Source organism: Elgaria multicarinata, chromosome 4 (assembly GCF_023053635.1).
Source record: "Elgaria multicarinata webbii isolate HBS135686 ecotype San Diego chromosome 4, rElgMul1.1.pri, whole genome shotgun sequence".
Taxonomy (NCBI): domain Eukaryota; kingdom Metazoa; phylum Chordata; class Lepidosauria; order Squamata; family Anguidae; genus Elgaria; species Elgaria multicarinata.
In genome coordinates, this window is record NC_086174.1 from 65,060,540 (window position 1) to 65,073,475 (window position 12,936).

Sequence of the window (12,936 nt, forward strand, 5' to 3'; positions counted from 1 at the left end):
TTGCATATGCTGTGAGCCAACAATAGCAGGAATGAACAGAGTTGTCAGCTTCCCATCCCTGAAGCAGAGGCATTGGGCATCCTGAGATGTTTCTGCCCTCCCCCCACTCTAGGTAAGATATAAAAACTACAAGCCACAGAACAGCCCTTGAGTACTTACGCCTACTTGCTGTTTTGATTCACATGCCCCCAGGCTTGCCCCAGGTAGTAGGCTTGTGCCAGATGGGAAATGTAGGGCGCATTTCAAACTGCTAAGTATTTTTTAATCATTTCTAAATATGAACTAGAACGATTTATTAAAAAGGTAATGCAAGCACTTTTATTCAAGATGTATATAAGACATCACGTCTTCACATTCAGAAATGCTTTATGTGCTTTTCTTTGCGCAAATTCATTAACAACAACAGAAAAATCAAGCAACTTTGCCCAGGGGCTTGGGAGTAGGCCCCCTCAAAATCGTAGGCCCATGCCAACTGGCCCCACACATCCCCTCTGCCCAGCCCTGCCCCTGGGTTTCTGGTGGCAAAAACACCACTCCCTCGTGTCAGATGATTCAAGTCATGTGAGTTGCCAGCCTGGCTCACTAAAGGATATACACTTTGGATGCTCCTGAGGGGAAGTGGCATATTCTGGCAAAGTTTTCTTATGCTAAATAATCATGACCATTGTAGTTGTTTTCTGCTTTTTGTAACTCAAACCTAGCAATTATTTTGAGGGTAGGCTATATGTTACCTCAGTGGGTAGCATAGTGCAGATTAGAAAAAGGCTGAAATACACTTTATTGGGAAAGACAACTGACTCATAAGACTTTCGAGTTTAAGTACACATGACTAAGGCTGTAGCTAGACCTAAGGTTTATCCCAGGATCATCCCGGGTTCGTCCCTGCCTGAGCGCTGGATGCCCTCTGTGGCACTTAGATGATCAGGTTTGACCCCAGGACAATCCTGGGATAAACCTTAGGTCTAGCTACAGAGTAAGACTGCAATCCTATGCACACTTGGGAACTTGCATCTGAGTAAACGTAGGATTTTTTGAAAAGCCAGTAAATAGCAAAGAGTAATTAGGAACTTAATCTCCAGCAGTACCTTACATTAGATGTGCCAGCTGCTCTACTCTGTCAGCTGCCAGGGGTGTGTGTTTGTGTGTGTGTCTGTGTGGTGAGGGAAAGACATTCTGGTCTCCTCTCTCTGCCAGAAGAATGGTACCCACTGGAAGCTGACATGATAGTTGACATCAATGTCTATAAGAGGGGTCTAGTCATGAACGTTATGGAAGCTCTCCTTTTTTTGGTTCAAACTACATATTTCATGAGAGAACTATGCTCTGGCTGAAGCACTGGGTAGATCATCCACCCAGTGGGTCAAGTGGGACCATATGACATCAGGTTGTGTGGAAGATTGGAGGGGGGTCATCTCCAGAAAATAATCCCCCACTCATTGTTTTTAATCTTTTCTAAACTGCCCAGTATAGAAATGTAGATGATGATGATGATGATGATGATCTCTGTGTGGTTTTGGAGGGTTTATTGAAGTCTACATTTTAGATACCTCAGGTTGTGAAACATAATACAGACCTTGTCTTAAGCCCACTTTAGTTAATCCTAGCTTTGTTCTTTATCTGTAGATATATGCAAAAAACCTGGTGAATGCAGACCGCTGTGCACTCTTCCAGGTAGATCAGAAGAACAAGGAATTATATTCAGACCTATTTGATATTGGGGAGGAACAGGAAGGGAAACCTATCTTCAAGAAGACAAAAGAAATAAGGTAAGAATAGCAAGTGGGCTCTTCTTCTCTGCCAATACTGCTATCCAGCTTCTGCGCTTATTTACAGCTACTGTGAAAGTATTTGCAACATTGTGATATGATTTGCACTGGGATCTGCCTCTCCAGAAGTTAGTTCTTCTTGAAATGATAATTACATTACCATCAAAACCACATGACTGAAGCTATAATGTCGCTCTCAGAAATACATCTTCTGGAGGCAGTCCTTTTGGAGATCATGTTGCTGCAAGATAGGTAAAGACGTGAGTATTAAAGTAAGTTGCTGCTTTTCAGTTTGTCAGTCGTTAGAAACAGATGGCCCATAATCACTCCAGATGTGAAATGTGAAGACCAATTCAAATGAGTAAATCAGAAATGTAGGGCACCTTTGCTTATAAGATCCGTGGCCCTTCTTGGCCAATCAAGACCTATTTATTTATTTATTTATTTATTTATTTATTTATTTATTTATTTATTGCATTTATATCCTGCCTTTTTTTCCTTCAAGGAACCCAAGGCAATGTATATAATGATCCTCCTCTCCATTTTATCTCCAAGAGTCTGTGACTGACCCAAAGTCACCCAGTGAGCTCTATGGCCAAGTGATGGGAGGGAATAGAACCTGGATTTCTCAAGTCCCAGTCCAGCACTCTAACCACTACACTATACTGGCTTTTCCCTCATTTGCCTCAGAACAACTGGCTTGCAGTAAAGTTACCATATGGCAGCAGCACTGAACTGCATATAAAGGGCTTTCCCTGCCCTTTATATGCAGTTTTTAGAGTGTTCATGCCTTTAATCTTGCATAAATGCAGCCTTTACAGCTGCCATTTATGCAAGGTAGGAAACGCGTAATTTCTGGGTCCTCTATAGTGCACAACAGTGGAGGCTCTGGATGACTGCCAGACACTCATTAGGCCACAGGGAGCTTGAAGAGAGTTTGGACTCCCAGAGTGTTGGACTCCCAAACCCAATCAGGCTCCTGTGACATCCCTACCAAAAAGTTTCTCAACCTTCAATTCTGTCCCCATCCATCTATGCCCGTGGAGTGGAAGTGACACTCTGCTGGGCCATTCAATTCTACATTGAGCACTCCAAGCTCCACAGGCAACAAGGTTCCTGGCAAAAAAGTGTCCTGTTCACACTGTCTAGGTGGCTAAGGGATATCTTGGCAATCTTAGAGACAGCTCCTCTGTGCTGTCTCTTCATGGAGGGTATCCTGGCATATTCCATTAGGAGGGCACCTGTCTTTACTGCTTTCTAAGAGAGAGAGAGAGAGCTCCCCTTGGAAGTAAGCTATAGGACTACTACCTGAACCTTGCCGCAGATCCTGAGGAGCTCAACTGTTTCTTTTTCAGTGTGGGATTCAATGAAGGTCAGGGAGCAGGTTTTGTTACAGTTTGATGTTAATTATGTGATGACTTTGTTTTTGTTGCTTTTGTCAGTTTGGGAGTTAAGATGTTATCCAATGTTGAATTACTCTCCTACTCTCTATAAGAGAAGAGCAATTTACCAGGTACAAATATCCTTTCTCATAAACATATTGCTTTAATATATGCAACTCTCTGTATGTCGTATGCAGATTTTCTATTGAAAAAGGAATAGCTGGTCAGGTAGCAAGAACAGGTGAAGTCCTCAACATCCCTGATGCCTATGCAGATCCACGTTTTAACAGGTAGGAATTTAGTAGGTTTGTAACATGCATGACAAGTAGTGTTGTCCTTGTATTCGTTTACTGTAAATTTAGAATGTGTATTTGGACTGATATCCTTCAAATGTAGATGAATTTGGTGGTGGTGGTGGTGGTGTGTGGGTGTATAGGCTTCCATAGGACATTCCTTAACCGTGGGATGATGCCTCCCTCTGAAGTATGTAAGCAGAGCTAAAGCAACTCCATCTCTGGCGGAGGGGCCACCTTGCCTCCATGACTGGCACTGCCTAGTGAGCTGTTTCGTCAGGTCAGGTTGGATCTCCATAAGAGTCACTGGTTCTAGCTTTCTCTCTCTCCTCTCAGTTCTGCCCCCTTCCTGACATGCCCAAGCAAGGTGTGTGAGTTTACAGAGGTCTTGGCAGGGTCGAGGTGGGGGGGAGGTGCCTACCATTACTGGGTGTTCTTCCCTTGGTGATTTGGCCCTAGTTGGGGCTGCTCCTTGCTGCATTAAAAATACACTTGCAAAAACAATTAATGTATACTTCACACATTTGTCATAGTTCTATATTTTCTTCTGTTCCAGATCAGGTGTTGAAACCTGTTTCTCTCTCTCTCTCTCTCTCTCTCTCTCTCTCTCTCTCTCTCTCTCTCTCTTTGCCCTCCATTGGTCTCAGTGGGAGGGAAAATAAGTGCACCAGCTCCAGGGCCTTTTCTGAGGGCATACTGGAAGGAACAAGGGGGCTTTGGATCTGACAGAGCAGCAATAGTAGAGCAGTGATGGCAGCTTGCTGCCACTATCTAGGGGAAGCATCCACAAGCAGAGAGGGAGGTCCACTACATCAAATGTCCCCTCTTCATCCTCCCAAAGGAGCATAGAATTGCTCCATAAAAAAAAATCCTGTTTAAATGCTAAGCATTATTAAATAGTCTCACATTAGGAAAGTGAACATATTAAGATCCTATGAAATGAATGTTTGTTCATCCTTTTTTTTTCTTCCTCGATTTTCTAGAGAGGTAGATCTCTACACAGGCTATACCACCAGGAACATTTTATGCATGCCTATCGTGAGCCGAGGAAGTGTAATAGGCGTTGTGCAGATGGTGAACAAACTAAGTGGAAGTGCCTTCTCTAAAACTGATGAGAACAACTTTAAAATGTTTGCAGTCTTTTGTGCTTTAGCTTTGCACTGTGCTAATGTAAGTTTTATTCCACAATGATAGGCAAGTGGACCAAAATAGCATTAATTTATTTTATGAATCATATTATTATTAACTAGTTGGGATTCGTTTGGCCCAAGTTAGTTGTACTGATGTGATTGCTAATAACTAGTATGATTACAAAGATTGAGCTGATTCTATTTGTAAAGTTGTGAGATTAAGTTTTCACTTACATTCTTGGTTAAAATGTAAAAGGTGTTTCCATTCATACTATTTTCAAGTAGAGCATCTCTTATTCCTAATGATTCTTTAAAAATAGCATCTCGGAGTAGTGGTAGTTAGACATAAGTTTTTAGTTTAAGAAAAATGCTTAAGCTTGGTGGAAATACTTATGTCTTATCTAAAAATATATATTTTATTTTAGATGTACCACAGAATTCGCCATTCAGAGTGTATTTACCGTGTAACTATGGAGAAGCTTTCTTATCACAGTGTTTGTACAGCAGAAGAATGGAGAAACCTCATGGACTGTAAGCTCCCACCACTCCTCTGCAAAGAAATTGAACTGTAAGTTTTTAATGTAATCTTTTTGGTGTAGGAGTAGATTATTTCCCATGTACATTGGCGATGTAGCAGCTGTCACTGTTCAAAGAATAAAACCAGACATGACATTAAATGCCTCTTTGCGTTAAAGTGTGAGGTTTGTTTGTTTGTTTGTTTTAAAATAGAAATAACATCAGCTGGGGGAGGGAGATGGGATATTAATGGAATCAGACAAGGCATGGAGAGAGAATTCAACCCTTTCCTGTTCCTGAGGAAAATCTTTCCTCTGAAGCTAGTATTTGCATTGAGAGGAAGTATCCCATTGGCAACGATTTAACTTATCCCTCATTCGTTTCAAGGTTAGGAGTCCCTGAAAATCTACTCAGCAGGGAGTTAGTGACAAAGGAACTGTTGATAATTCCCTCACCCCAGGTCACCATTATGCTGGTCAGCAAAGAGCACCAAATTAAGTGTATGACCTGAAATATAGGTAGGGTCTAAAACACTCTGGGACAGTCCCATGGTTGTCATGGCAGCCGTGATAAATTAATCATTTGTATAAACAGAACAGTTACTTTCAGATCTAACATATCTACTGTGCAATACTGTGTTTCCAATACACCCAAGTATTTTACTGAATTCATTGACCGGGAAATGAAACACCTGCTGCACAGAAGCACGATGCAGGGGCAATTAATGAAACTGCCAGCAGCTCTATCATTCTGACCCTCAACATGAGATTATGAATATTGACATCAGAAGGCTATAACTTTGAGTAACAAGATAAAGTACAATTTAAAATGTTTGGATTGCATTATTTTCTTTTACAATATTCGTTACCACTCAGGCCGCATACAAATTTGTCATCATCAAAAAATAATTTCATTATCATCATCATTATCATTTCCTTCCATTATTCTAATTAAACATTTAAGTTTTCAAAGACTTCCCTATTACGTCTTACAATCTGGTTTTTTTTTTCAAGAGCTCAGGAAGTTCTGTTTTTTCTTGGGGAACTTCTTTCTCTGGGTACTCCAGGATGGGTTTTCCTTCCTATAAGTAGTACAAGGTAGAACGCTTTAAAGTTTTAGCAGTTGGTGCAAGGGTATAGACCCCTGCTCTACATTATGAGAGCTGCGAAACGTGAGGAACCTTCTGCAAGAAAACCCTTCTTAAATTTTGTAGATTATTATTCCAACCTTAAAAGAAAATTTCCAGACCAGAATTAGGTGCACATAAAAGTGCTGGCAGAATTGGACTTCCTCCCTCCCTCCCTTCTCCACCCCCTGAAAATGCTACACGGAGGATTGAGGGACCTTGCTGAATGGGTTATTGTGTGGTGTGGTGGGGTGTGCATTGGCCAGGTGAGGGAACATCCCCCCAAATCAGGAGCTGTGCTTGTGCAAATGCCTGTCCAATTTTAAGAGATCTTCCCTTCCCCCTCAGCCCCTGTGCCACAGCCTACCCGTTCAGCAAGTTTCCTCCTTTGTGTAGCATTTTTGGGGTGGTGGGGCTGTCATGGGGAGAAGGGGTGTGGAAGTTTTCTTTCATCAGCCCTTGGATATGTTTAACTCTGGATCCAACTCAATAATCACAATAAGATGTAATGTAAGAACAATGTTCTTCTCCATATATTTACAACGAAGTGTGTATCAAACATATTCATCAGCAAATACGTTGGGTAAAAACCCTGGAGGTACGGTTCTTCACTTGGCTAGAAATGGCAACTTTGTAGTAAAATACACAAATTCCTGTAATTTTAGGGAAGGTGGCTATTGTTCTACAACACCTTGATAAAGAATGCAGCACATTACTTCAAGAGGTGGGAGGGCAGGAGGGATACAAAAAACAACAGAGTGACATACTCATGGAGAACCAACTCTGCAACTCATTCTCCCCTCTCAAATCTTACACCAATTACTTGCCATTATGGGTGCTGGGAGAAGATGACAAAAAAACTTATGAAATTATAGATGCTCATAGTTGTTTGTCAGCTTTGCTCAGGAAAGAGTGTAGGGTGTGTTTCTCAACTTGGCTATTATTATTATTATTAATAATAATAATATTTATTTGTATCCCGCCTTTTGCCCAATACTGGCCTATCAACAATTCTCAAATTACTTCTGCCTTCTACTAGGCCCAAGCCAAAATGGCTACCCCCTAATAACCCATCTCATTTTTAGGTGGAAATTGGGGGGCAGCCTTTCTGATGCCATTTCACGGGGTTTGGGTTTGGGGGGTTAAAGTGGTGGTTAAAAGCCACCAGCTCTGCTCTTTTTCTGTTCTGTGACTTTTAACTTATTTAAGAGAGAGAGAGAGAGAGAGAGAGAGAGAGAGAGAGAGAGAGAAAGCAGTTCTGCTGCTGCCTTAGTAAGCTCCTCCCCACTGCAAATGATGCAAACAAGCCTTCCTCGATTAACCAGCCATGCCTTTTTATTGATATTCTGTTCTAAAAATGTTTAATATGTGGTTTTTAATCTTTATATGTTTTAATATGGTGTTTTATTCTTTTTATCTATTATTGTTCACCACTCTGGAATCTGTTTAGATGTAGAGTGGTATATAAATGTTGTAAATGAATAAACAAATAAATAAATCTGAATAAAATATAAATCAACACTTTTTGAATGTGGGGGCTGATGTTAATTTTCAAAAGAAGAGACATTGTTGTACCAAGCTTTTATCAATGTTCATTTGTAAGCATTAAAGTACACTCGGAGATCTTTGGTCTTTCTAATTGTATATTTCTTTTATAACAGATTCCACTTTGACATCAGTCCTTATGAGGATTTCTGGCCAGCCATTTTTGTCCATATGATCCATCAGTGTTGTGGGATAGGCTGGTATGAATCTATTTTTAAATCTATATATTTATAATTATTTGTACTGATTTGTATATAGTCATATTAATTTGATTACCGTTCAATGATCTGTCTGTATGACATAATTTTATTTAATATATTATATTACCAATCCTGTTCCCCAAGTCTTCTGTTGTTAAAATAAGCATTACTGTAAATGTGAGTATTGTTCTTTTATTTTACAACTGTTGCACTTGTTTCTCTAAAAACAACAACACGGAACCTTTTGTATGCATTGGTGACATTTTATATAAAGTTTGCTTCCAGTTCAGATGAATGATTGCATTAAGTCCATGTAAAGGCAATTGAGGTCCATTTGTGTGTTAAACTGAGGTAAAGCAATGCTAAATATTCATTCAAAACAGTTACTAGCAGACTCTCATATGAAATACTTGAAGAAATGCATTATTTAGAAAATTGTGAAAAGTCATGAGGAGAATCTGTTGATTTAATACAATTGATTTTCATTCTTTTTCTCATATGATAGAATTATAAAAGGCAGTTTGGAATATCATTTTTTTGGTTATGCAAAATGACCTGTGTACCAAAAGCCTTTGCCAACCTGGTGCCCCCCCCCAATGTTTTGGACTACAGTGCCCATTATTCTTGACAATTGACCATGCTGCCTGGGGCTGATGGGAGTTGTAATCCAAAATAGCTAGAGAGCATCAGGTTGGGGAAGGCTGCATGATCCAGCACAGCCCTGGGACAGAGGTGGCAAAACATCTTTGAACTGCCTGCCTGAAACCCTCTTGGGTAGAGGTAGGATCAGCAACGTCTCAATTAGATGTCTCCCCTGGTGCTGTGGTAGGGGTGTGTGTGCGTGTGTGGCCAGCCCAGTCTCACTGAGCTGCTGCCGTCAGCAAGAAGCACCTGGGACAATGGTTATAGGGCTGTTCTTTAGTTTAATGTCCAGATCATCCCTAGATGTTTAGCAAGTCTTTAGCTGAAGAACAGCTAAGATTATTGCAGGAGCAGTTTATGCAGCCTCTCTTGCCCATAAATGATAACTGACAGAAGCATTTATTCTTGATCCACTGTGGTTATCACTGATTTTTTGCTGTAGAGTGAATAGTTAATAGTTAATGGAAGCTACCGCCATCTAGGGCAAAGGAAAATGTTCTGCCACTTGAAGCCTATTTTATGCTGGAAGATGGAGGAAACAACATTTCTCCCATATTTCACAAAGGAGGAAGGATAAGGTCAAATATTAAGAGCAGTCAAAAGATTGTAGCTAAGAATTCAAAGGCCTCTTGATTGCATGCTTATTTTAATTCCTTTAGTGCATTGTAGCCACTGCAAAGCACCTAAACAAACAAGTTAATTTTGACTCTTTTGGCACTCTATAGCTGCTCTGGACACCTTTTTAAAGAAAAAGTTTACAATTTTAAAAACATTTTCCAGCACCAAAGGGCAGGGGATAACTTGAGTGAGAGATTTTAGAGGGTTAAAATGGCCCCCCGGGCCTCCCACAGTTGCCAAGGTTTGGTCTAGAATAACTTTGCATGGTGATTTCACTTACATAGAACCCTGTCAATATGCATGAGCAGTCTCTTAGTGCAGCACACTTTAAACACATTGGCTGTGTTCAGACAATGGTGGGTTAATAGTCAACTCTATGGTTGATTATCGAAGGGGTATTCCCCACACAATATGATTATAATCAACAATGGTATGGACTAAGGCCAGCGTCAAGTTGACTATTAGTCAATGGTATTGTTTAATTGACACATTCCCCACCCCTTTCCCCCATCCTCCCACTGGAATCCCATCAGCCATTGCGAGTTCTGGTTGTTTTTATCAGGGGATTCTATAGTTGCCAAAAATAACCAACTGTGTGTGTCAAAATAGTCAACGGTGACCAACATATGACACGATAATCAGTGGTTGTTCAAATATTCAACTCTGTACAGCATTAGTTATTTGCATTGGTTATTTTGGCTGAATAACCATCCATGGTGTGAAAAGGTCCCAACAGACAACACAATAATCCACCGTTGACTATTTAACCCAACGTTGGTTATCATGTTGTCCAAACCCAGCCATTAGCTCTGGTCCGGCAATTCTGGTGCATTTGTGAGAACTCTGATATGCACATGGAAGCATCTGTCAGCTAGAGATGTAAAAATTCCAGAACATTTGAAGCAGTGGGAGTTGGGGACACGGTTTCTCCCCCCACCCCAGGGAGTTTCAGGAAACAACAGAAATCTTGGGAAAAATGTAAACATATTGACTCATTTCTTATTCGCTTTAAACTTACCCTTACTACTTTAAGAATATAAAATTCACTATGTATATTTTAGCACATAAAATTGCGCTGTTTGTAAATCTGCAACACTTAAATGAATAACTGCCTTTGCATTATCCAAAAAATGGGTTGTATCCACTGGTTTGCTTCTGTGAATGGAAGGAGTCTTTTCATTGAAAGAAGAGCCTTTGATCCAGCAGGCATCTCCACTAATGGAAGTGGAAGGGAAGTAACTTTTGCAGGTTCTCCCCTTTCCTCTGCAGCCTCCTGTGCAAGCTTCCACGCTGGTCTGGAAAGTCCCCCAACTCTCTGGAACAGTTTTTCAGAGAGTATAGAAAGCAGCAGAGGAAGGGGGAGTTGGTGAAAATTGCCTCTCCTCTTCTTCCATTAGCAGAGTATTCTCTGGATCAATTGTCCTTCCATGGACAGAAGGGTAAAATTGGATTCCACTCATAATTTACACAAATACCCATATTGGAGATGGAGTAGGAAGCCGGTGCATCCAAAAGTGCCTATTTATTGCTTATTTTCAGGTTATATATACTGCTCGGTATCTGACAAGATTCTAATGCAATAGATAACTCTTAAATAGTTATTACATAATAATTATAAAGCATTTTAAAAGGAGTAAAGGGCACCTAAATCAGTATTTAAAAGCTGTGCCTTAAAACGCATTTCTATTCTACTAAAGAAAATATTCCCTGCAAGTCCCCCCCCCCCTCAATTTTTCCCAAAATTTCCATTTTTTCCATTGGGAAAATTGTAAAAAGACCACAGAAGAAGGGGAAAAATCCCTTTCTTCCTCTTTTTTATTTGACCTTCACATCTCTAGTGTGAGCAAGAAGTGCTCCATCACTTTGACATCAAGAAAATTAAAGTGAAAGGGGCAGTTCTCATTTGTGCAGATCTCCATGTGTGTCTCAGAGCCCCACAGAGCTTTTATTGGGAGAGTTATCATTTATTCTCCAGATATTTAATCTCATATAAAAATACACATACAGCTTTATTCTTTATTATGTTTTATTTTATATTCTCTCTGTGTGTATATTCACAACACACACACACACACACACACAGATATATCTATATAATGATTTTTAGACGGAAAAGCATATTTATTCTCCGAGTTGCGTTTCTCTCAAACATCTCTCAGTCATGCTTCTGGCACTTGATGCAACAGTGGGTGGGTAAGTGAACTTAGGGTGGTTGGATTTATTTATTTTTTACAATTTTTGCAATATTGTAACTTGAGTAAATTTCTATATTTAAAATATTGTGGCTAAGTGGTAGTTAAAATTCCAACTGAAATGTCAGGAATCTTAAAAAAAAAAAAAAAAAGCTCATGTACGCTCAGGTTTTTCTGATGCTAGACTAAACATTCTGCTAACTAATATTTATCTTGTTGAACATATAGTCATTTCAGTATATTTCTGGCTTCAAATGTAGTTATAATTTTCAGTTTTGCCTTTTTATAGTGTATCTACAGTAATTTGTAGATTATGGACTAATTAGGAATCAGACATATGGACAATCGGTCCCATTGAAACAGGGTGGGCACCCTGCACCCCTTTGCCCTCTGTGTGCAATCAGTTCAGACCTTTGGCCAGAGCGGTTTGTCCCTCCCTGGCATCCTGCTGGGTTGGAAAGAAGAGTAGGGAGAGAAAATGAGGAGGCAGAAAGGGAAAAGAGGTCACCCACCTACTTTTAGCTTTGGCCCTGCCCACTACTTGCTTCTGCCTCACGGGCTGCTGACATGTGGCCCCGGCAGTTGACCTGTGGGGGAAATGTGGCCCCCAATGGAAAATAGTTGCCCACTACTGTGTTAAAAAAATTCCTTGAACTAAACTGAATACACTTTGGTTAGCTAGCCCTGGGTGGGCGGACAGACATCAGGCTTGCAGGATCTGTTTTTTTACTAGAACCTCAAAGTTCACCAAACAACAAGGGAGGGAGGTGGGAATTCTGCCAGAATAAAGGGACAAGGTTGCCTCTGAGTACATGCTCAGCCCAGAAATTAATTTTCAGAACTGGAAAATATACTCTCCTCCTGACCCCAGTCCCCCCCCCTTTATTTCAGCTGCTTTATTTAGAAGTGTATGGGGGTATCTTTTGTTGCTGCTGCTGTTGTTGTTGATACTGGGAGTTAGAAACTCTTGCTGATCTATTGCAAATAACACAGAGATCTACTGGTAGATCCCAATCTGCCTTCTACCCACCCCAGAGCTAGCATTTTCGTTTAATAAAACGAGGCTGATGGCTCACGTCTTTCTCCTTCCCACTTCATCTTTTCATAGAAAGCAGTTAGGCCAATTACAGTAAGACCTGAATTTTGAGGGCATTAGGGGTATGAATTTCCAAACTGGAACCTCCTTTGCTTTCCAAACTGGAACCTCTTCCCCGTTTAGGAAATGTTTCCCCCCATTCAATTTTTTATTTTGTGATCTTTGAAAACCCAGGTGTCCCTGCCTCTTAAAATTTGCCATGATTTGTGCTGTTCATGGCAGCAGAATGGATGCTACTGGAACAAATATTAAAAGTAGTTTAAGTAAATGTAGAATATTTCAGATTCGTGGGGTTGTATCCAATGGTGAATTTACCATTTGGATAAATACGGGCACCCAGTTTTCACCAGTCCCCCCTCCCTACTGAAGTCCTCCACACCATATCCCATTATGTTCTAGATGGTCCCCTAATTCTCAGATGGGGATGGGT

At 40.5% G+C, this 12,936-nt stretch overlaps 1 protein-coding gene across 2 annotated transcripts in view; it reads left to right on the top strand.

The window, feature by feature from the left end:
• PDE10A (phosphodiesterase 10A) overlaps positions 1-12,936 on the top strand; it is a 238,710-nt gene that overhangs the window by 204,117 nt on the left and 21,657 nt on the right. For both annotated transcript variants that reach the window (XM_063124458.1, XM_063124459.1), the window contains exons 12-16: positions 1,624-1,766; positions 3,346-3,438; positions 4,425-4,611; positions 4,997-5,139; positions 7,875-7,958. In XM_063124458.1, coding sequence (XP_062980528.1) covers positions 1,624-1,766; positions 3,346-3,438; positions 4,425-4,611; positions 4,997-5,139; positions 7,875-7,958 — 650 coding nt within the window. The remainder of the gene's footprint in view (positions 1-1,623; positions 1,767-3,345; positions 3,439-4,424; positions 4,612-4,996; positions 5,140-7,874; positions 7,959-12,936) is intronic.